The sequence below is a fragment of the Pleurodeles waltl genome, chromosome 3_1, assembly GCF_031143425.1.
Source record: "Pleurodeles waltl isolate 20211129_DDA chromosome 3_1, aPleWal1.hap1.20221129, whole genome shotgun sequence".
NCBI classification, from domain to species: Eukaryota; Metazoa; Chordata; class Amphibia; order Caudata; family Salamandridae; genus Pleurodeles; species Pleurodeles waltl.
This window is the reverse complement of record NC_090440.1, coordinates 271,932,880-271,957,996: the sequence shown is the minus strand read 5'-3', so window position 1 is coordinate 271,957,996 and position 25,117 is coordinate 271,932,880. Positions and strand designations below refer to the sequence as shown.

General features: G+C 50.1%; 1 protein-coding gene across 2 annotated transcripts in view; it reads left to right on the top strand.

The window, feature by feature from the left end:
- Positions 1–25,117, top strand: part of LRRC49 (leucine rich repeat containing 49) — a 447,480-nt gene that overhangs the window by 223,446 nt on the left and 198,917 nt on the right. For both annotated transcript variants that reach the window (XM_069222363.1, XM_069222364.1), the window contains one exon: positions 3,416–3,585. In XM_069222363.1, coding sequence (XP_069078464.1) covers positions 3,416–3,585 — 170 coding nt within the window. The remainder of the gene's footprint in view (positions 1–3,415; positions 3,586–25,117) is intronic.

The window sequence follows — 25,117 nt, the reverse complement described above, 5'->3', positions numbered from 1 at the left end:
GAAGAGATTGAAGGCCCAAAGGTCTAGGATAGGATGTAAGCCCTTGTCCTTTTTGGGCACCAGAAAGAAGTAGGAATAACAACCATAACCTACTTGTGGCATAGGGACCCTGTGTGGCTCCCTTGACCAGGAAAGCTGCAACTTTATGGCAGAGAAGTGCCAAATGATCCACCGGTATGCAGCTGAAGGATGGAGGCATGGCTGGTGTTGAAGACTCGAAGCGGAGGGAGTAGCCCCTTCGAATGATCTGAAAAACGCACCTGTCTGTAGTGATGGATTCCCAGTGGGGCAGGTGATGGCGAATCCTGCCGCCAACTGGTCAAGAGTGAGGGGACGGACTAGGAGGGTTTAGAGGCTGCAGCAGGGGCAGGGAGGGACTAGGCAGACCTCTGGTTCCCTGTCCCCAGCTATGCAGCGGCTGAACAGCATGGGTGGCGTGGTGGCTGGGAAAGGGACTTGACAGGAAGCCCCTTCCGTCTCCAGGAAAGGGGCGAAAGGCAGACTGTTGGGGACAAGGGGCAGTGGAAAGACTGAGGGACTGAGCCGTAGCCCTGGAGTCCTTGAACCTCTCCAGTGCTGAGTCCGCCTTGTCTCCAAGGAGACGGGATCCATCAAGGGGCATGGCCAAAAGGGTCTGCTGGACATCCCCTGAGAAACCAGATGTTCGTAATCAGGTGTGGCGCCTCAAGGCCATCGTTGTCGCAACCGATCTAACCAGAGAGTCGGTCGTGTCCAGCCCACATCGGATAGTGAACGTTGCTGTGTCTCTCCCATCAGTGACAGCTTGGGAGTCGATAGCACAGGCCTCCTCCAGTATCTGCAGTAGAACTTGCACAACCATATCCCACAGAGAGTGAGCATAACGGCCCATAAGGCGTGCGGTGTTCACTGACTGCAGCGCTTGACTGGAGGAAGAAAAGATCTTCTTCCCAGATTGTTCCAGCCTTTTTGATTTCCTATCGGGAGGTACAGAAGGGAATGTGGATGAGGATGCCTGGATAACCAGAGTCTCAGGCATGGGATGTTGGGACAGGAAATTTAAGGTAGTTCGGGGCGGGCTGATGGCGGAGTGCGATTGTCCTGTTCACAGGAACCCCTGTGTTGGTTCTGGGCCAAGTACCCAAAAGGACATCAGTGAGGGCTTCATTGAATATGAGGAGAGGCTCAGAGGTGGAAGGTCCTGGGTGAAGCACCTCTGTCAGGAGAGTAGGCCTGACCTGAACAGTAGGCAGCTCAAGGCCGAGGACCTCAGCCGCCCTACTGACCACCATGGGTTAAGTAGCTCCCTCCGCCGTAGCCACGGTAGAAGGAGAGAGCAAGCCAGCATCTGGAGAGGTATCCAGTCCACTGGCCTCGCCCAACTCCTCTGCCCAGTCCAGGATAGGATCATCCTGGTATTCATAAGGATCCAGGGACCCCTCCAATCTTTCCCTGAATTCGTACCCATAAGAATAAGGGTCAGAATCCAACCTGGGGTGAATAGGTCCCATCGAAGAAGAAGGTGGCATCGGCTGATGTCGTTCCGACTCGTCAGGGATCAGGATTGGGTCGATGTCGATGGTGGGCACCATCGATGTCGGGAGCGTCGACATTTGAACCAGCACCGGGGAAAGTCTTCATGGTACAATCGGCATTGTTACGGATCAGAGAGCAGATCCGGAGGGGACTTCAATGCCCGGAGCCGCTGGCCCGGAACTCGAAGGCCCTCCAACTAAACCCTCTGGGCCCGAAGGCGCCATAGCAGGGTCAGACTGCCCAAAAAAGAGGCTCATGACCTCATAGAATTCCCTTAATTGGGCAGGGGCCAACCTGGCTCCTGGAAACTTGGGGAGGCGCGGAGCGGACCCAAACGCAGGCTCCGAGGACGGAGGCTGTGAGCGTTGATGCTCCTGCGTTGCATCAGCCGAGCAACGGGGTGAAGTCAAAGGATGACGAGATTTCTGCGACTTGTTCTTCTTCTTACCTTGACCCGAAGACTTCGAGGAAGGTGAGTGGTGTGGCTCCGCGACCGGTCTCGAGACCGGCCTCTCGAGCGGGACCTATGAGGAGTCGAGCAACAGGCCGCAATAAGCTTGAGGGACTGCTCTCTCAAGGCCTTAGGATGCATGGCCCGCACTCAGAGCACGACTGCGGGTCGTGGTCGCACTCCAGGTACCACAAACAGACCCGATGCAGATCCGTCACGGACATCATGTGGGGACAGTCCTCACAAGGTTTGAAGCCAGTCTTCGGGGATATCCTCGACGCACCAAAAACTACACTAAAAACTCAACAAATGAGTCGAGGTCTGTCAAACATTGACCGATGGTAGCTCTCTCCGAATCAGCGCGTGGAGTGGAAAGAAAATAACTGATGTCACTGCTCTGAGGCGGTGTCTATGTACTACTCCAGATGTCATCACGGTGACTACAACGCCAACAACGCCCGCGGAGTCGACTTACGCTACCTACTGATGTGCAAGGGTATTGCTTGAAGAAAAAATCTCCTGATCCAGTCTGACGCCTGTGGGAAAATTCTAAGGTAAGGAATCTGCAACTAAAATATGTCTCTACCAGATATATTGTTACTGAAGGTAAGTAACTTGTGCTTCGCAACTAGTCAGTCTGAAATTTGCACCCACCATTTGTGACTTGCCCAATGATGTGTCTGGTCATTGGTATTTTGATGTAGGTCATGTAAGTCCGGTTGCATGATTTTTCCATTGGGTAGATTGAAATACGAGGCGGTGACTACCTAGCTTATGTATTTCTTTACTAAGAAACTCGGCAAAGTCTTGGCGTCTATTTTCAGAGAGGTCATTATTCGAGAGTGAAGTAAATTGATTGTATACCACTTTTCAGAGCATTCTGAGACAGTTCTTTGGCATTTTAATTTAGGTTTTGATGAAATCTTGTTTGAATTTACACAGATTTCTTTGTTGTAGTTGCTCCTATTTAGTGTCTTTCAATGTACTAGTGAGGATGTAGCAGTTTTCTTTATCTGTCTTCAATAGTGAGCATCTTCCAAAATGCAATTTATAAAAGTACCGCTGCACCGATGTCATTGTCTTTTTATATTATTGCCGTTGGTTATGCTAAATGTTGTGGTCTTTGTTTTTATACATTATTAGTTGAGCAGTTCAGTGTTGGTGAAAGCATCATGTATTACACACCTGCCTCATAATAGTGCTTTGCCTCATAATGAGTATTCTTTGTTTTTTCATCACATTCTCTTCATCAGTCGTATCTGTATTTTTGCTCATATTTTAATGTTAACCACCACTGGCTTGTTACGTTTAGTGCGGTTTTCCTCGTCCTCTGAAAGAAGCATTGCATTGCTTGCTGTTCACCGGCTCCTGTGTGTGGGTCAATATACAGGACAGGTGTTCAAACTACATCAATGCACCTAATGCTTCGCCACTATAATATTTTTACAGGAAAAGAAGCGGATAGCCATTTGCAACGCTGCTCGGCTGTGGGAAAGACAACAGAACAGAGCGGCTCATATCGCTGAATTAAATCAGGAGAGCAGAGACAGTGACGTAATTTCTCATAAACCCTCACAGATTAATGGGAGCGCGGCGTATCCAAGTCCTGAGGAAAACAGGTCAGTACTGAGTAACATTTTGATTTGATTTACTTTGTGTAGCTTGTTAGACCTACAGTTCCTCAACCCTACTGATGTTTACCGGTTCGCAATACATAGAATCTGCTATTAAGGAAATGCACTGTTCACAGCCTTGCACACGTTCATCAATGTGTCAGTTAATTAGCTGTAATCCTTAACAACCATATGCTGCTGTTTGTCGTACCTGGAGGCCCGCCTCTAAAGGTATTTTACCGTTCTCCTTCTCAGTGTCCGGGTTAGGCAGATATGAACAAGTATAGCTGTAAGTGTAATGCCCGATAACCGTGTTCATATTTGTCACTTCGATGGAACACTAACCTCAGGGTGAGATGAACAGATAAGGACCACCATTTCTAAATATCGTAGTTTTAAATACATTGGGATGCATTTAACTTCAGCCTAATAACGGCTGGAATACAGTGTATTCCAACATTACGTTTGTCTTTGTGTTTCTCCCTCCGTGAGTAGAATCTTCCATCGGGACAAACATACATTGACACTCATTTCTAGTGCAAAAGGTCATTTATTTAGGACAGGATTTAACATAAACAACAACAACTTTGAACTGTATGAAATCCCTCTCGCCCAACTTTCAACTTAAAAGCTTCCTTATGCCCTTCCTTCTCTTCTAATAGCTCTCTTCAAATCCCCTCCCCTAGACACTCCCCTCTTCCTTCCATGCCCTCCTTGTTTGTAAACAATCCTCCCCCCCATTCTGATCCTTCACCTCATTTTTCCCCTTGGAAGGGGGGAACAAGCCCGCATCTGGCTCTCCCCCCTCCCCCATTTCCTGCCAACTCTTGAGCACCACACCTGTCCTAACTGACGTCAAAACCTAAACCTACCTACCTACCTAATCACGCCTTACCCTTAACCCTCTCCTTGCTGCCTACCTTCTGTGCAGGGAGAGTGGGTGGTCAAACACTTCCTCCCTCTAATAGTCGGCCTGGAAAGAGGCCGACCCCACCCCTCTACCCCCTTTTAACCCATCCCTAACGCCCACCCCCACTTACCTGTCCGCCAATCCTGGCGCACCCGCGCGACTTCCTGTCGTCCCGAAAAGACCCACGGAGAGACTAGAGCGAGTCTCTCTCTCCGCGGGCCCCCCCATTGGCCCTATTGCCCTTCTTCCTCGGGCTATACCCTCTCCCTCGTTATACTTCCTCGTCTGCGGCCTGGGCCTTTAACTTTTGATCTGCATCACCCAGCAACTCAGTAAAATGTTCATAGTTTAAAAGGCTGGCAGAAAAACTAAATACTCTGCACCAAATGGACATTCAAACAATGACTTACACGCACAGATGGGATGATACAGTTATTGGCTGAAAGCTACAGGCAAACTTATTTTTTCTGATAAATACAGATAATCCAATGGAAAAGGGAAACTTGGAATATGAGCACTGGGCACAGAGGAATGCTAAAGACTGAGGGGAAAGTCGTTGCCTTGGTTGGTTGGGATGCCATAGTAAAGATTTTTTTTAAATAACATTGGCACCGTTTGGCATATCTGCACGAAACCTAGATATTCAAAAAAGGACTGAAATACACCAGTTATAGTTTAGTTAACTAACTAGAACTTACACCACTGTCATGCCCAACTTATGACCTCACTTGTCAGATCACTCATGACATGTTAGATGACATAATTGATTACATCACTGATAACATCTAAAATGGCATCATTGATGACATCACTAAGAAGCCAGGCTTGATTGTGAGGCACTCAAACAGTGATAAAGCAAAAACCCAACATAAGAAAAACTTAAATTTAGTAAAATAGACTAAAATGTAAATAATAAAATTATACCATAACGATAAAAATCCAATTAGTAGAACTGGAGATAGTTGTTTTTAAAGTTTCAGGTGAAAATAGCACTAATAAGCACAAAAAGCCACTCACAGTTATCTAACTGTGGTAGACTTGGGTGAAGTCACAAATTCAAGGCGAACGCATTACAGCGTAAGTAGGATACATTGACCAGGTTCATCCTGCTGAAGAGTTACCTTTTCAAGTCTGCATGACGAGTGCCATTTGCATTGGTGGGTACATCGAGGTGGTCAATGTCAGTGAGGGGAGCAGGTTGGGCATCATGGACAGTTGCTGTTTGTATAACAAAGAGCAAATGTCAGTGGAGCAGCTGTTGTGGACAGTCACTGATGTTGTGAACAGCAGATCCCACTTGAGCTTTACTTTGGTGGTCACATGAGGTCGATTCTCAGCATGAAGAGGTCACGTAGCTGTTGCAAGGAGCCCAAAACTTCTGTAATTTCATCTTTTCTTCAGGAGGAGTACACTCTGATACCAGACAATGGTCCCATGGGCACCTCAGACCTGGGGGGCACCTCTTGGGGCTCAGGACTCACTCTGGTAGAGGCCGCAGCAGGGTTCATGCAGGACCAGGCAGGTCAGTTTGGTGCTGTTCAGCTGGGGCAGTTGCAAGAAGGCCTATGGAAGATTGTTGTGCCTCTTTAGCTCAAGTAGGAGGTCAGCCAACTGAGTCTATTACAGGGTCCAAAGAGACTTTTCTTTTGCTTGTCAGACCCTCTGATAAGGTGAAACTGTGAGTACTGAAAGTGGAAACGTTCTGAGTAGCAGAGGAAATGAGACTGTAATCCTATAAAGTATTCAAATGTTAAGAAGCTGGGCGGAGCTCAGTGGAGGCTCCCTGGCACGGCGTGCAGTAGAGGGACTGGAGCTTCTCTCAGGAGTGTTCTGAAGGGCATTGCAGTTTGATTGGCTGAGGCCTTCTGGCTCCATCTTTATTATGGTATTACTATTACATGGTACCTGGGACTCCCATCTCGACGACGGGAAATGATTCAAACATGTGAACCTATAAAAAATTCCAATACTGGAGAACTATAGTTACATGTAAGTAACTTTTTTTCGCACTAAAAATAAATACATTGCACTTCATGGAACCATGTGTTCAAATGCTTGTGTAGCTGTAGATACACATGATTTGCATAAGTCTGTCATCTAATCAATCAATCAAGGAATTTATAAAGCGCACTACTCACTCTTGAAGGTCTCAAGGGGCTGAGGTGTGGAGGGGGGGAGGGGAGGTGCTGCTACTGCTCGAACAGCCAGGTCTTGAGAAGTCTTCTGAAGGTAAGGAGGTCTTTGGTCTGATGCAGGTGGGTGGGAAGAGTGTTCCACGTCTTGGCGGCGAGGTGCAAGAATGGTCTGCCGCCGGTTGTAGTTCTACAGATGTGTGGGACGGTTGCGACGGCGAGGTCGGTGGAGCAGAGTTGCCAGGTCGGGGTGTAGAAGGAGAGCTGTCTGTTGAGGTATTCTGGTCCGGTGTTGTGCAGTGCTTTCTGAGCGTGGGTGAGGAGTTTGAAAGTGATTCTCTTGTTGACGAGTTGCAGGTCTCTCAGGTGGCCTGTGATGTGGCAGTGGCGGGGGATGTCAAGGTGAGGCGTGCGGAGTCGTTCTGGATGCGTTGCAGCCTCTTCTGGAGTTTGGCCGTGGTTCTTGCATCCTGTATCTAATGTTGGGCTTGGAGTGCTACAAGTTGTTTTTCTTCGAAGGAAGTTTTTGAGTCACAAGTTCGAGTGACTCCTCCTCTTAGTGATATTGTGCATGGGCATAGAGTCCTTTGTTTGATTGTTTTCTTTCGCTGTCGGGTTCGGACATCTTTCCTCTTGCTCCGGTAGATCTCAGTTCGGTATCTTCTGAAGTTTATTCTAACTTTCTATGAATGTCGGTATAGTTTCGATTGTGTTTTCTACTCTTTGTAGTCGATCCGATTTTGATTGTTGGGGTTGATTTCAAGCCCTTAGAGGTGACCTTGCCCTTCTTGGGCCAACTTCGACACATTGTATTCCAACTATGTTAGTCTGATGGAATGAACTCCGTTTCAGTTCTGTCCTCGGTGTCACGCCAAATTTCCATTCACCCACCAGCATTTGGTGTGTAATCTGTGCCTGTCACTGGAACACAGAGAAGAGACCTGAGATGCTTGTATATCATTTGTAGATCATTTCGATCGAAGAAATCTCTCCACGACCGAAGAGCGCGTCGATTGGAGATGGCGTCCAAGTCAACATAAGACACACCCGACATCTTTGGAGAAGAGCAGGAACAGGATTAAGAAGAACAGCGCACAGCCGTCTCCATTACAGATTCGGACTTGGATCCAGACTCTGATGCCGACAGTCAGTCCATACCACCGGTGCAGTACGTGAGTACATCAGCCCCATCACACCAAAGACAATTAAAAAGACACCTGCATTGGTCATCAGTCCTCCCCTGCCCTCGGCCATGGTTGGAGCTGAAAAATACATGCAGATGACCAACCTTCAGGTTTGGCACCAAAACAAAGGACCAAATTGCATTCAATATCGACCAAACAGACTGCTAAGTCTATTTTGGTATCAAGCAGAAAATTGGACATTTCCACCTTGGAGCAGAAAAAAATCAACACCACTTTCGGAGCCAACATTTCTGGTCCGATTCAAGCATTCCTCATCGAAACCTTTGGATTCAAAAACTACCAGCAGGAAACATTCTGCAGTTATTGAGTAGTCGTCTGTAAAACAACCTATATTAGAGGTTAAGCAGCGCAAACTTCACATACAGAATGAAACAGGAAGGATCATAGCCTCTTCTTCTATAACAACTAAAAGAAAACTTACATTTCAGGAGACTTTGGACACTGGGCCTCTACCTAAGAAAGTCTCGAAAAAGAAGGAAGGATAAATAAAAGGCTGTACAACAACCTCAGCCTTCAGCGCACATTCTCCTTTCCTTTCTTCTTCCCCCACCACCACCACCACTGTCACCTAAATAGTTCTCTCCACAAACATCATTCACATCACCTCATAGGGATGACTTAAATAAGGTTCAAGAAGTTGTAGACCCATGGGATCCATATGATCCTGATCCCAAACTCCCTAATGACCTAGATTTATTCCCAGCAAGGTCATCTTGCCCTGAAGTTACCACTGCTTACAATCAAGTGATAACTAAGGCAGCTGCGTATCACAATATACAATTACATACAGGTGCCATTGAAGAGGATTTTCTGTTTAATACCTTGACATCTACACACAAAGAGAACCAATATCTCCCTATGCTTCAGTGGCATGCTTAGTCATGCTACAGACATTTGTAAGGAACCCGTCAAGGCAAAAATAATACATCTAGGGTTGATGATAAGTTCAAACCTGCACCTTCTGATCCAGTTTTTATAAGAACACAATTACCACCTGACTCTATAATTATAAGTGCAGCAAGGAAACATGATGTTAGTCAGTCTACAAGAAATGCTCTTCCTCCAGACAAAGAAAGTAAAAGGTTAAACGCATCAGGTAAAAGAGTGGCTACTCAGGCTGCGAACCACTGGAGGATTGTAAATTCCTAGGCACTCCTGGCGAGGTATGGTAGGTCCCACAGGGTTGAAATGGAAGAGATGTTGTAGTACCTTCCACCGGAACATCAGAAAAGAAGGCAAAAAATAGTAACAGAGGGACAGGCTACCTCTAATAACGCAATTAGATGCGCTACTGATGCAGCTGATATAGCAGCAAGAGTGGTCAACACCAGCATAGTAATCAGGAGACATGCATGGTTAAGATCTTCAGGATTTAAACCTGAGATACAGCAAGCAGTATTAAACATGCCCTTTGATAATGAGCATTTATTTGGACCAGAGGGGGATACCACCATAGAGAAGCTTAAGAAAGACTCAGAAACATTTAAAGCTATGGGCACACTATACACCACACCCACTAGAGGCATTTTTCGTAGGCCACAATTTAGAGATAGTTTCAAACCATCAACCACAGACCCATCCACCTCGTAGCAGAAACACGGGTCACACTTCTGTAACAGTGGTTCATTCAGAGGTTCTTCCAGAGTATCTAATAATGGAGGAAGAGGTAAAACATCTGCTTCCAGAGGCTCCTCCACCTCAACAAAACAGTCACTTCTTACAAACCCCCGCAGCGCGTACATCTCCTGTGGGAGGAAGACTAGTAAACTTTTATCTACAATGGTACAATGGAGGAAGTACAGTACAGTAACTTCTTCTCAGAGGGGCTATAGAACCAGTACCTACATCCCAATAAGGGTTAGGACTATATTCACTTTACTTCCTCATACCCAAAAAGAACAGTTCATTAAGACCAATTTTAGATCTCAGACCTCTCAATCTATACATACTCTCAGAGCGTTTCAATATAGTCACTCTGCAAGATGTTATTCCCTTATTACAGCAAGGGTATTACATGACAGCATTGGATCTCAAATATGCTTATTTTCACATTCCCATACATCCAGAGCATTGCAAATATCTAAGATTTCTCATTGCAGGAAAGCACTACCAATTCAAGGTATTACCATTTGGGATAACAACAGTTCCAAAGGTATTCACAAAATGCTTGGCAACAGCAGCAGCATTTCTAAGAAGACAACACAAACACGTTTTCCCATATCTTGGGTAATGGCTGTTAAAAGCCAATACAATTCAAACTAGCCAGGAGCACACTCAGTACACCGTCAGTCTTCTACACAATTTGGGGTTTGTAAGGAAATGCCTCCTTGGCATGGTTACCCCCTGACTTTTTGCCTTTGCTGATGCTAAGTTATGATCCGAAAGTGTGCTGGGACCCTGCTAACGAGGCCCCAGCACCAGTGTTCTTTCCCTAAACTGTACCTATGTCTCCACAATTGGCACAACCCTGGCACTCAGGTAAGTCCCTTGTAACTGGTACCCCTGGTACCAAGGGCCCTGATGCCAGGGAAGGTCTCTAAGGGCTGCAGCATGTCTTATGCCACCCTAGGGACCCCTCACTCAGCACATACACACTGCTTCACAGCTTGTGTGTGCTGGTGGGGAGAAAATGACTAAGTCGACATGGCACTCCCCTCAGAGTGCCTTGCCAACCTCACACTGCCTGTGGCATAGGTAAGTCACCACTCGAGCAGGCCTTACAGCCCTAAGGCAGGGTGCACTATTCCACAGGTGAGGGCATAAGTGCATGAGCACTATGCCCCTACAGTGTCTAAGCCAAACCTTAGACATTGTAAGTGCAGGGTAGCCATAAGAGTATATGGTCTTGGAGTCTGTCAAACACGAACTCCACAGCACCATAATGGCTACACTGAATACTGGGAAGTTTAGTATCAAACTTCTCAGAATAATAAACCCACACTGATGCCAGTGTTGGATTTATTAAAAAATGCACACGGAGGGCATCTTAGAGATGCCCCCTGTATTTTACCCAATTGTTCAGTGCAGGACTGACTGTTGGCGGTGCTTCCGTTGCCCGCGGCGACCGCCAGGATCGGAATGAGGGCCATTGTCTGTTATTTGCTTCATTTGCAAAAGGCAAATCTAGCATACTCTTCTATTAGACTTCATTTAGCAGCCATAGCTGCTTATCTCCAAAATAGACAACATGTCTGTCTGTTTTGAATTCCTGTAATTAAAGCATTTATAGAAGGCCTTAAGAGAGTTATTCTACCCAGATTTCCTCCAGCTCATCTGTGGAACCTTAACATTTTACTTACCAGACTTATGGGCGCTTTGTAAATCTTTTGTGCAAGGTTGCTTTTTTAGTAACTATAACTTCTTTGGGAAGAGTTAGTGAAATACAAGCGTTTACTTTATGGATCAAATCTGTTTATTGGTATATAACTTAGTCATTCATAAACAAAGCACAATGCCTACATCCATATCGGCCGGCAAACCAATTATATAGGAGATCCTACTATATATTTAATAAAGCAATTAAGGAGAGACCCTACCTACATAATAAAAACACATTTTTATGTCTCCAAAGCCCAATTCTTAGAGGACCTCGCCCCGACTCCAGATGATAAAGTTGCCAATCTATAAGAAGAATGCCAAACTAGGAAAGAAATTGTAACACATACTACACAAAACAAGAACAAAACTGTGCTTCCCCTCGCCGTCCCCAGCAGTGCCTCTCTTTCAACCCTCCTCTCTCTGCAGATCCCCTTGAACCACTCGGCGCACAACCCCCCTCTGCCACACCCACCGGCCCCCTCCCATCAGGCCTCCTCCAGCATCCTCAACACCCTTAGATATGCAGGGCAAGTCAACTCATTGAATTCCGCAGAAAGAATCTGGATGAACGGCTTCCAAATGTCCCCCATCTCATCCACCCTCTGTGCCGCCACTAATGACAGTTTCTTCATTGCCAAAATGAACCAGAGCTTGTAGAGCCAGGAGGTGTAAGTCGGGACCCTGTCCCAAAGAGCCAGTATGACCTGTAACGCAGCATTAAGGGCCAGCGCCATCTGTCGTCCCCTCCATGAGCGAAGTGAGGGGGTTGGGTAAGCCCAATATAACATATGACGGAAATCTAGGAATCTCTGTCTGAAAAACCCTATCCATATTGTCTAGAACACCCTTCCAATATCTGTGCAACTTAGGACTGTGCCATAAAAGGTGAATAAGTGTGCCCGTGCTGCCACAACCCCTCCAGCAGAGATTGGATTTGGTGGGGTCCCATGCGTGTACCCTAGCCAGGGAGTAATGCCAGTACGTACCCAACTTATAGGCAGTCTCTGACCCCGACGCGTGGTAGGCTGTGTGGTGCGATCTGTAGAAAACACTCCCCCACTCCTCATCTGTTAGCTCCCTCCCCAGCTCTGCCTCTTATTGTCTCTGACCCTTGGTTTTAGTAGAGTGCGTCTCCGTCTGCAGGAGTCTGTAAAGATCCGAAATTATTCTTTTGTCATCTTTCTTTCCCATAAGCCATTTCTCAAACTGGGTCAATGGCCTGGATACCATTGGCCTAATCTCCGGCTGAAGGGCCCAGTGTCGCACCTGTAAGGAAATGGCTCCCTGTTGCAGTTACCCCCCACTTTTTTGCCTGATACTGATGCTGACTTGACTGAGAAGTGTGCTGGAACCCTGCTAACCAGGCACCAGCACCAGTGTTCTTTCACCTAAAATGTACCATGGTTTCCACAATTGGCACAACCCTTGCACCTAGGTAAGTTCCTTGTAACTGGTACCCCTGGTACCAAGGGCCCTGATGCCAGGGAAGGTCTCTAAGGGCTGCAGCATGTCTTATGCCACCCTAGGGACCCCTCACTCAGCACAGACACACTGCTTGCCAGTTTGTGTGTGCTGGTGGGGAGAAAATGACTAAGTCGACATGGCACTCCCCTCAGGGTGCCATGCCAACCTCATACTGCCTGTAGCATAGGTAAGTCACCCCTCTAACAGGCCTTACAGCCCTAAGGCAGGGTGCACTATAGCACAGGTGAGGGCATAGGTGCATGAGCACTATGCCCCTACAGTGTCTAAGCAAAACCTTAGACATTGTAAGTGCACGGTAGCCATAACAGTATATGGTCTGGGAGTCTGTCAAAAACGAACTTCACAGCTCCATAATGGCTACACTGAATACTGGGAAGTTTAGTATCAAACTTCTCAGAATAATAAACCCACACTGATGCCAGTATGGATTTATTAAAAAATGCACACGGAGGGCATCTTAGAGATGCCCCCTGTATTTTACCCAATTGTTCAGTGCAGGACTGACTGGTCTGTGCCAGCCTGCTGCTGAGAGACGAGTTTCTGACCCCATGTGGTGAGGGCCTTTGTGCTCTCTGAGGACAGAAACAAAAGCCTGCTCTGGGTGGAGGTGCTTCACACCTCCCCCCTGCAGGAACTGTAACACCTAGCAGTGAGCCTCAAAGGTTCAGGCTGCGTGTTGCAATGCCCCAGGGCACTCCAGCTAGTGGAGATGCCCGCCCCTGGACACAGCCCCCACTTTTGGCGGCAAGCCCAGGAGAGATCATGAGAAAAACAAGGAGGAGTCACTGGCCAGTCAGGACAGCCCCTAAGGTGTCCTGAGCTGAGGTAACTCTGACTTTTAGAAATCCTCCATCCTCCAATAGGATTAGGGATGTGCCCCCCTCCCCTCAGGGAGGAGGCACAAAGAGGGTGTAGCCACCCTCAGGGCTAGTAGCCATTGGCTACTACCCCCCCAGACCTAAACCCACCCCTAAATTGAGTATTTAGGGGCTCCCAGAACACAGCAAGATAGATTCCTGTAACCTAAGAAGAAGAGGACTGCTGAACTGAAAACCTGCAGGGAAGACGGAGACACCAACTGCTTTGGCCCCAGCTCTACCGGCCTGTCTCCCCACTTCTAAAGACACTGCTCCAGCGACGCGTTCCCAGGGTACAGCAACCTCTGAAGCCCCAGAGGACTACCTTGCATCTAGTAGGACCAAGAACTCCAGAGGACAGCGGCTCTGTTCCACAAAGACTGCAACTTTGCAACAATGGAGCAACTTTGAAACAACACACGTTTCCCGCCGGAAGCGTGAGACGTTGCACTCTGCACCCGACGCCCCCGGCTCGAGTTGTGGAGAACAAACACCACAGGGAGGACTCCCTGGCGACTACGAGACCGTGAGTAGCCAGAGTTGACCGCCCTGAGCCCCCACAGCGACGGCTGCAGAGGGAATCCCGAGGCTCCCCCTGACCCCGCGACTGCCTGCTTCAAAGACCCGACGCCTGGTAAAGACTCTGCACCCGCAGCCCCCAGGACCTGAAGGATCCGACCTCCAGTGCAGGAGCGACCCCCAGGTGGCCCTCTCCCTTGCCCAGGTGGTGGCTACCCCGAGGAGCCTCCCCTTGCCTGCCTGCATCGCTGAAGAGACCCCTTGGTCTCCCATTGAATCCTATTGCGAACCCGACGCTTTTTTGCACACTGCACCCGGCCGCCCCCGTGCCGCTAAGGGTGTACTTTTTGTGCTAACTTGTCCCCCCCCCCAGTGCCCTACAAAACCCCCCTGGTCTGCCCTCCGAAGACACGGGTAATTACCTGCTGGCAGACTGGAACCGGGGCACCCCCTTCTCCATTGAAGCCTATGCGTTTTGGGCACAACTTTGACCTCTGCACCTGACCGGCCCTGAGCTGCTGGTGTGGTAACTTTGGGGTTGCTCTGAACCCCCAACGGTGGGCTACCTTGGACCCAACCTTGAACCCCGTAGGTGGTTTACTTACCTGCAGGAACTGTTGAAAGTTGCACTGTCTAGTTTTAAAATAGCTATATGTCATTTATGTAAAAACTGTATATGCTATTTTGCTAATTCAAAGTTCCGAAAGTTCCTAAGTCAAATACCTTTCATTTGAAGTATTACTTGTAAATCTTGAACCTGTGGTTCTTAAATAAACTAAGAAAATATATTTTTCTATACAAAAACCTATTGGCCTGGAATTGTCTCTGATTGTGTGTTCCTCATTTATTGCCTGTGTGTGTACAACAAATGCTTAACACTACCCTCTGATAAGCCTACTGCTCGACCACACTACCACAAAATAGAGCATTAGAATTATCTCTTTTTGCCACTATCTTACCTCTAAGGGGAACCCTTGGACTCTGTGCATGCTATTTCTTACTTTGAAATAGTACATACAGAGCCAACTTCCTACATTGGTGGCAGCGGTGGGATACAAGACTTTGCATTTGCTGGACTAATCAGCCAAAACCTGATCACACGACTAAATTCCAAAAATTGTCATTAGAAACAGATTTTTGAAATTTGAACTATTTTTCTAAATTTTTAAAAGTCCTGCTAGGGCCTTGTGTTAGTCCCTGTTAGCATTTCTTTTAGAGTTTAAAAGTTTTGTAAAAGTTTGAATTAAGTTCTAGAGATAGTTTTAGATTCTTAAAAAGTATTCCAACTTTTAGAAACATAGGTGGTCATTACAACCCTGGCGGACGGTGTTAAAGCAGCGGAAATACCGCAAACAGGCCGGCGGACAAAGAAAGGGAATTATGACCCTGGCGGAAACCGCCAACAAAGACAGCCACTTTAACACTTCGCCCGCCACGGCGGTACAGACAAGCAGCGCGGCGGTCACCGCCAACAGACAGGCGGAAGACAATGTACCGCCCACAGTATTATAACCCGCCAATCCGCCACCTTTTCCGGGGCGGATTCACTGTGGATAAAAACACGGCGGAAACAGCTTTTGCTAAGGGAAAACGCTCACCTGAACATATCCCACGAGGAACGAGGAATCCATGGAGCCGGAACTCCAAATACTCCCTGCCCTTGTGTTTCTGCTCCTCTACGACCAACCGCTACGTAGGCGCCGCAGACAACGGTGAGTACTGCACCTACGACATGGGGGAGGGGGGAGGCAAAAGTTAGGGGGACACACACCAAACACCTCCACCCCCTACCCCCACCCTCGCATATTACAACATACACACCAATGCATTCACAAAAATCACAGTACCAACCCACAATCCCCCCGGAAGAATGAATACACAAAGCGAAAATCGGTCAAACAATGTAATGTGCCAATATACATGTCATACAAAAATATACAGATATATATTTGAAAATCAGTCATAATTATATACAATACGAGAAGTAGTGCATTTATGTACATAACAATGTCCGTGCACCATCAGTCCAAAAATGCATGGGCGAGGCCCACAAATGATACCTGACCACAATCGGAGAGAACACTGCCGGGGCATCAGATAGAAATACTACAGGCACCTCAGGGGGAAGGGAAGGGGGGGGCACCTCAGCCGGATGACTGCAAAGCCAGATCCACGACGGGGCTCCATGCCCATTTATGCCCTTTTGGGGAGTGCAAAGCCACAGTCTCTCAAGTCTCTACAGTGGGTGGTTTGCCCACTGTGCCATCCTGGGGAGTGCAAAGCCACAGTCTCTCAAGTCTCTACAGTGGGTGGGTTGCCCACTGTGCCATCCTGGGGAGTGCCAAGCCACAGTCTCTCAAGTCTCTACAGTGGGTGGGTTGCCCACTGTGCCATCCTGGGGAGTGCAAAGCCACAGTCTCTCAAGTCTCTACAGTGTGTGGTTTGCCCACTGTGCCACCCTGGGGAGTGCAAAGCCACAGTCCCTCAAGTCTCTACAGTGGGTGGTTTGCCCACTGTGTCATCCTGGGGAGTGCAAAGCCACAATCTCTCAAGTCTCTACAGTGGGTGGGTTTCCCACTGTTCCATCCTGGGGAGTGCAAAGCCACAGTCTCTCAAGTCTCTACAGTGGGTGGGTAGCCCACTGTTCCATCCTGGGGAGTGCAAAGCCACAGTCTCTCAAGTTGATGCAGGTCTCTACTGGTACTGGGGGGGGACTGGTGCCCAGACTGGATGAGTCTCCCCGTGGAAGGTCGTGTCCTGTCACTGTCCCAGCTGCACATGGGATAAGGATCCCTGATGTGGCGGTCCATTCATTCCTACCCGGTGCATTGCCCTGTTCAGCGGTGCTTTACCATGGCGGTCTTTGCCCTGTTCAGCGGTGCTCTGCCATGGCGGTTCAGGACTGTTCAGCGGTGCTTTGCCATGGCGGTCTTTGCCCTGTTCAGCGGTGCTTTGACATAGCGGTTCATGAAAGTTCAGCGGTGCTTTGCCATGGCGGTCTTTGCCCTGTTCAGCGGTGCTTTGCAATGGCGGTTTTTGCCCTGTTCAGCGAGTGACGATAGTGGGACCCTCCTGGGCACTTACTCCGGTGGTGGCGGTGGTCTCCTGACCCGTGACGATACTTGGGCCCTCCTGGGCTGTGACTCTGGCGGTGGTCTCTGGACCAGTGACGATACTTGGGCCCTCCTGGGCACTGACTCCGGTGGTGGCGGTGTTCTCTGGACCAGTGACGATACTTGGGCCCTCCTGGGCACTGACTCCGGTGGTGGCAGTGGTCTCTGGACCAGTGACGATACTTGGGCCCTCCTGGGCACTGACTCTGGCGGTGGTCTCTGGACCAGTGACGATACTTGGGCCCTCCTGGGCACTGACTCTGGCGGTGGTCTCCTGACCAGTGACAATACTTGGGCCCTCCTGGGCTGTGACTCTGGCGGTGGTCTTCTGACCAGTGACGATACTTGGGCCCTCCTGGGCTGTGACTCTGGCGGTGGTCTCTGGACCAGTGACGATACTTGGGCCCTCCTGGGCTGTGACTATGGCGGTGGTCTCTGGACCAGTAACAACGGTGCTGGCGGTTGTGTCTCGACCACCGGAAATGATGGCGCACTTCTCCGCCGTGACACTCACAACAGGCTGGGGAGACTTCCTCTGGCCCTTCCCCACCTTTGGATTGAGTCACAGCAGGAGTCTTAACACGGTCCCGTCGTCCACTCTCCAATTTTAGAGCCTTTACAAGGGGTGGGCTGCCAGTGCCTTGGCTCCAGGTCCTACTGCCTGCTCTGGTGGCCGGTGCACTCCAAAAACCTTGAACTTTGGTATTGGAGGCTTTTTGGCTGAGGCGCTACGACGGGACTGATGAATTGGAGGGGGTGGGGTGGGGGCAAAAAGGTCAACTTTACAGAGGGACAGTTTCTGACGAACACTGGGATGGGTAGCTGGAGGGAGTCTGGGAGTGGAAGAAGAGGAGGTGGTTGTCGGAGGTGTCACTTTAGGTGTTTTGGGTGCATGTGCAGGTACTGGAGGCTGTTGTGAGGTGGATGGATGTTGGGTGAGTGATTGCCGGCGTTTGTGTACTTTGGGAGGGGGCGTCACAGTCACACTGGGAGAGGACACAGGGGACGTGTAAATGGCAGTGGAGGTGGTGAGTGCAGGTGAGCGGCTTGTGGTGCTGGGTGTCCTGGTGCGATTCATGCTGCCTGTAGATGTGGTGCATGCAGGTGTGTGTGTAGACGACGCTGGGAGGGAGGAGGGAGAAGAGGAGGAGGGGGACACAGTGGAGGCAGTGGATGTTGTTGTGTCTGTATGTGGGTGAGGCTTGCGTGAGTGCTTCTGGTGTGTGTGGTGCCTATGTTTGCTTGAGCTACTTGTGTGTGTTGACTTGTGTGCATTCTGGTCTGTAGGTGTGCTTGGGATGGGCTGGGGTACAGGAGATTGGGTCTGGGTGGAGGAAGTTGGAGGGGGGAGGCTAGACACAGGGACAATTCCTGCCATCAGTGCTGAGGCCAAAGATTGCAGGGTTCGCTGAAGGACAGCCTGACCAGAATGAATGCCCTCCAGGAATGCATTGCCGTGTTGCAACTCTCATTCTACACCCTGGATGGCATTCACAATGGTAGACTGCCCAACAGTGAGTGACCTGAGGAGGTCAATGGCCTCCTCACTGAGGGCAGCAGGGGTGACCGGGGCAGGGCCTGAGGTGCTTGGGGCGAAGGTGATGCCCACCCTCCTGGGTGAGCGGGCACGGGGCGAACGCTGAGGGGCTGCTGGGAGGGCGGTGCTGGTAGGGGAGGTGGCGGCTGTACCTGTGGAGGTGGGGGGCACAGATGGTGCCGCCACCACAAGGGAGCCCACATCGTCGAACGAGTCCGTGTCGCTGCTTGGTGATCCAGTGGCTGACGTGAAGCTCCCCTCGTCCTCCGTCCCACTGGTGCATTCAGAGTCCGTGGTGTGGCCCTCCATGGCCATGTGGGATGCAGCTCCTTCGTGCTCCGGTGCCACTCTACCTCCGCCTGTTGATGCTGATGTACAAAAGGACAGGGAGAGCAGAAAAAGGGGGGGGGAGACAGAAGAAAGGGGGTTTTAGTGCATGGCATACCGCTACCGTTGGCGGACAAGACAAACGCAGATGCCCCCTGCATTACGCCGTGCTCCTGCCCTCTGCACATGCAATTTCTGGGATATGGCCTATATGGCAATGGTGGACATCAGCGCACATGGATGCCACAGGGGCAACTATACCTCGACTTGGCACTCTGCTCAGGTGGGGTAGAGTGCCACATGGCCTACATTACGGAGGGGCCTTGCCTACCGAACTCGCCCTGGCCTAGGGACACCCACAGCCCACCTCCACCACCCAGACACCTCCACTGCACGCAAAGTCCGCAGAATGAGGTTGTACTCACCCCCTTGTGTCTGCTGTGATGCCCTCAAGCGCCCATCCAACTCCGGGTAGGCCACCGCCAGGATCTGGAACATCAGGGGGGTCATGGTGCGACGGGCACCCCTCCCACGTTGGGAGGCCATCCCCAGCTGAGCCTCCGCCGTCTTCTTGCTGCAGCGGCGAATGTCCTCCCATCTCTTACGGCAGTGGGTGCCCCGTCTTTGGTGGGCCCCCAGGGTCCGGACCTCCTTGGCGATGGCACGCCAAATATCCCTCTTCTGGTGGGCGCTGACCTACATGACATGCACAAGGAAAGAGGAACAGTCATTACCAACTGCACCGTCGTTGTGAGTGGCCCCCTCCCTACTCTGGCCATGTGGGCCATTCATTCCCGTGCATTAATTTTTTATGAACTCTGCCCCCTTCCCTCTTCCAACCAGCCCTCTCCACCCAGGCCTAGCCCATACAACGTGCTCCCTGTGTACTAACATGTTGGTCTGGAGGATCGTAGAGTAGCGTGTACTGGGGGAGGACCCCGTCTACCAGTTTCTCAGTTTTCTCAGTCCCAGTTGTGCAGTGAAGGCAGGGGCCCTTTCCCCAGACGCAGCAGCCATCGTCGCTTCCAGACCGAGGTCACAGCAGCACTTGCAGTGTAGGTCCTCTCCTGTCGAAGGTCAGGTATCTAGTGATTGAACAGATAGAAAATGGCGGTGACGTCCGCAGCGGTGACGTCCGTTGCGGTGCGCATCATCACCGCCGGCGCACCTGTTCATTGGCTCCTGGGACCCATAGGGTCCAATGTTAACCAATGCAGCATTGCGCCGCGGTCTACGACCGCCTACCGCGACGGTGTGTAACGCCAGCGCTGTTACCCCACAATCCCATTGTCCCACTTTAGAGGTCAGGCAGCCGCCATTTCAGGGGCCCACATGGCTTCATTTACTACTGCGTCACACATAGCTAGGCCTACACTCAACACACATACAGGAAGGGTTTTGTGAGTGGTGTAGTCTTGTGTGTGACTCTGGGTACATACCTGGATGAATAATGACTGGTTCTTCGCTGTTGTCCTTCGTAGGCACCGTCTGCTGGGACATATGAGAAGATGGCAGAATCCTCCGGTGTACCGACCGCTGGTGAACCTGTTGACAATGGAAGAGCGACATGTCATCGTAACCTACCGGTTTGACCGTGCCACAATCCAGGAACTATGTACCCAGTTGGAGCCAGACCTGAGGTCACCAATCCGCCATCCGACTGGAATCCCCCCTGACGTGCAGGTGCTGTCAGTGCTCCATTTCCTTGCAAGTGGGTCTTTTCAGACAACTGTGGCCATGGCATCAGGGATGTCCCAGCCTATGTTTTCCAACGTGTTGTCCAGAGTGTTGTCTGCCCTGCTGAAACACGTAAGGAGATACATCATTTTCTCTGAGGTGGAGGATTTGCCTACAGTGAAAGGTGACTTCTATTCCCTTGGCCATATCCCCAACGTCATAGGTGCTATTGATGGTACCCATGTAGCTCTGGTCCCCCCCCACAGGAGTGAACAGGTGTACAGGAACAGGAAGAGTTATCATTCCATGAATGTCCAGATGGTATGTTTGGCAGACCAGTACATCTCGCAGGTAAATGCTATGTTCCCTGGCTCAGTGCATGACGCCTACATCCTGCGGAATAGCAGCATCCCTGATATGATGGGTCAACTCCAGAGGCACCGTGTATGGCTATTGGGGGACTCTGGTTACCCCAACCTTTCGTGGCTATTGACCCCAGTGAGGAATCCCAGGACCAGGGCAGACAAACGCTACAATGAGGCCCATGGGCGGACTTGGAGGGTGATCGAATGCACCTTCGGCCTCCTGAAGGCCAGGTTCAGGTGCCTCCATATGACAGGTGGATCCCTATTCTACTCACCGAAGAAGGTGTGCGACATCATCATCGCCTGCTCCATCTCCATAATTTGGGTTTGCGACGCCAGGTGCCTTTTCTGCAGGAGGATGATCCAGATGCCGGTGTTGTAGCAGCTGTGGAGCCTGTGGACAGTGATGAGGATGAAGCTGATGAAGAAGACAACGACAACAGGGAGTCAGTCATACAGCAATATTTCCAGTTAGACACAGGTGAGAACATTTTCATTTTTAGCATTACATTAACTTTCACAGGTCTACCTCTATCCTGTTTTTCGATTTAAGTCACTATTTGGTAACTGAGTTGTAACCTTCCATTACGGTTTCACAGGTGTGGTTACCTACGTGTCAACTGCTTGCATTCTTCAAGGGCTTGTGATGTGTGACATAGGTATGTTAGCTTTAGAATGGTACACCCATTATGACACTGTCACTGATAATACATTTTTACTAAATCACAGACTGACTCCAGATTGTTTTGTGTTTCAAGGGTGTTTATTGAAGTGCTCAGAAATGGGAGGGGGTTGTAAAATGAGGATGGGTGATGGCGGGGGAATGTCCATGGCAGAGTCCAGTCTATTAGTCTCACAGGTGCACTGCCCATCTGGGCATAGGAAGTGGAGCTGGGGCAGTTTAAGTATGGACAGGGTAACAAAGTGGGACAGTGGGAGGACAATCAGGGTGGTCTCATTTCCTGGCGGGGGTCTTGCCATCTTGCTCTGTCCTGTTCCTGGATCTCAGGGACCGCTTGCGTGGTGGTTGTCCGTCTGCAGGGGGTGGGGTGCTGGTGTGTTGGTCCTGTGGCGGGGCGTCCTGTCCACTAGCGCCGGCGGAGGTGGTGGGCATTTCATCCTCCTGGCTAGTGTCAGGGGCCCCTTGGAGTGCCACGGTGTCCCTCAAGGTCTCATGTATGTCCTTCAGCACCCCTACGATGGTGCCCAGGGCGGAGCTGATGGTCCTGTGCTCCTCCCTGAAGCCCAAATACAGTTTGTCCTGCAGGCGCAGGGTCTCCTGCAACTTGTCCAGGACCGTCGCCATCGTCTCCTGGGAGTGGTGGTATGCTCCCATGATGGAGGATAGGGCCTCGTGGAGAGTGGGTTCCCTTGGCCTGTCCGCCCCCTGTCGCACAGCAGCCCTCCCAGTTCCCCTGTGTTCCTGTGCCTCCGTCCCCTGGACCGTGTGCTCACTACCACTGCCCCCAGGTCCCTGTTGTTGTTGGGGTGATGGGTTACCCTGGGTGCCCTGTAGTGGTGGACACACCGCTTATTGACCTGTCCTGGGTAGGGAGGTTTGGGCCCGCTGGGTGGGTGCTGTGCTGGTGTTACCAGAGGGTGGAAGGTCGGTGTTGGGCTGTGCCTGTGCAAGGGGAACCGACTGTCCTGAGGCCCACGATGGTCCGGGCTGGTCATCAGGATCCAGTAGGGCAGAGCTGCTCTCGTCACTGTGGGCCTCTTCTGGGGGTGGAGTGGTGTTGTCTGGACCCTCTGGTGTGGTGACGGTCCTTTGGGTTCCTGCAGGGGCATAAGAGCATGATTATTGCATGTGTGTGTGTAATGGTGTGCAATGGGTGGGTGTTTGTGTACCCCAGTGCAAGCATTCCTGTGTGTGGGTTTGTGTGGTGATGGTTGGGGGGGTGTACTGGGTATGTGCAGTGGGCATGCTTTAGTGAGGGGTGTCCATGCTTAGTTGTGTCATGCAGGGCTTGGTGTTGGGATGGGTGGTTTGTGTTATTAGTACATTAGTGAGGAGTTGGAGTGATAGGGGAGGGGGTGGGGATGGGGGTGTGTGATAGAATGCAGGTAGGGTGGGGGATATGATAGTTAAGAATTGACTTACCAGTGTCCCATCCTCCACCGACTCCTGCGAGGCCCTCAGGATGCAAGATGGTCAAGATTTGCTCCTCCCATGTTGTTAGTTGTGGGGGAGGAGGTGGGGGTCCGCCGCCAGTCCGCTGTACCGCGATGTTGTGCCTGGAGACCGTTGAACGCACCTTCCCCCGTAGGTCGTTCCACCTCTTCCTGATGTCCTCCCTATTTCTTGGGTGCTGTCCCACGGCGTTGACCCTGTCCACTATTCTGCGCCATAACTCCATCTTCCTGGCTATTGATGTGTGCTGTACCTGTGAGCCAAATAGCTGTGGCTCTACCCGGACGATTTCCTCCACCATGACCCTGAGCTCCTCCTCGGAGAAGCGGGGGTGTCTTTGGCGTGCCATGGGGTGTTGTGGGTGATGTGTGGGGTGGTGTATGTGGTGATGGTTGTGGTGAGTGTAGTGGTGTGTGGTGTTTTGTGCGTGGATGTTGTGTGGGTGATGGTGTTGTGTGCCTCTGTGTAGTGGGGTTGTCTATTCTGTGCTCTCTCTCTGTCGCCTTCGTGTCTAATTTGTGGTCGTAGGGGTTTGTGGGTGATGTGGGTGTGTGTTTTATATTGTATTGGGTGTGTGGGAGTGTTGTTTGTATGTGTATCAGGTGTGTGTATTTGGAATTGTCCAATGTGGCGGTGTTTTGGAGATGTGTGTGTATTTTGAGCGCGGCGGTGTGTACCGCCAATGGAATACCGCGGTTGAAAGACCGCTGCGTGGATTCGTGGGTCGTAATAGCATGGGCGTGTTTCTGTTGGCGTGGAGGATTTGTTTCCGCCACTTTATCACTGACCTTTGGTGTGGCGGTGTTGTGTGGGTGTCTGAATTTCGGCGGATTCCAAGATGTGTGTCATAATAGCTGTGGCGGAATGCCGCGGCGGCGGCGGTGTATTGGCGGTCTTCTGCACGGCGGTAAGCGCCTTTTACCGCCAATGTTGTAATGACCCCCATAATGTCTAATGCAGAAGAGAATGTGATGGAACTCGACGTCACCCCTTACCTGAATCTTAGGATGTCAGAGTTAAGGTCTCTCTGCAAAATAAAAAAGATTAAGACTGGTTCAAACCCTACCAAAATACAGCTCCAGGAGCTTTTGGCAGAGGTTGCCAAGAACAACCCCTCTGAGGATGACCTCCCAGAGGAGGAAGCTAGTGATGTGGAGGAAGTCCCACCTCCAGTCCTAGTTAGGGAGGCCAGGGCTCCTCAAACCCTGACTCCAAATGTGATATTCAGAGATGCTGCTTCTCTCACAGGAGGGTCCAGCACCTCTGGAATCACTGAGGATAGTCTCAGTGAAGATGACCTACTGTTAGCCAGGATGGTCAAAAGATTGGCTTTAGAGAGACAGCTCCTAGCCATAGAAAGGGAAAGACAAGAGATGGGTTTTGGTCCCATCAATGGTGGCAGCAACAATAATAGGGTCAGAGATTCTCCTGACATGTTGAAAACCCCAAAAGGGATTGTAACTAAATATGAAGATGGTGATGACATCACCAAATGGTTCACAGATTTTGAGAGGGCTTGTGCAACCAGAAAAGTAAACCGATCTCACTGGGGTGCTCTCCTTTGGGAAATGTTCACTGGAAAGTGTAGGGATAGACTCCTCACACTCTCTGGTAAAGATGCAGAATCTTATGACCTCATGAAGGCTACCCTGATTGAGGGCTTTGGATTCTCCACTGAGGAGTACAGGATTAGGTTCAGGGGGGCTCAAAAATCCTCGAGCCAGACCTGGGTTGATTTTTTCGACTACTCAGTGAAAACACTGGACGGTTAAGGTAACTGGAAATAAAGTGCATGACTATGTTGGGCTTTATAATTTGTTTATGAAAGAACACATTTTAAGTAACTGCTTCAATGAAAAGTTGCATCAGTATCTGGTAGACCTAGGTCCAATTTCTCCCCAAGAATTGGGAAAGAAGGCAGACCACTGGGTCAAGACTAGGGTAACCAAAACTTCCACT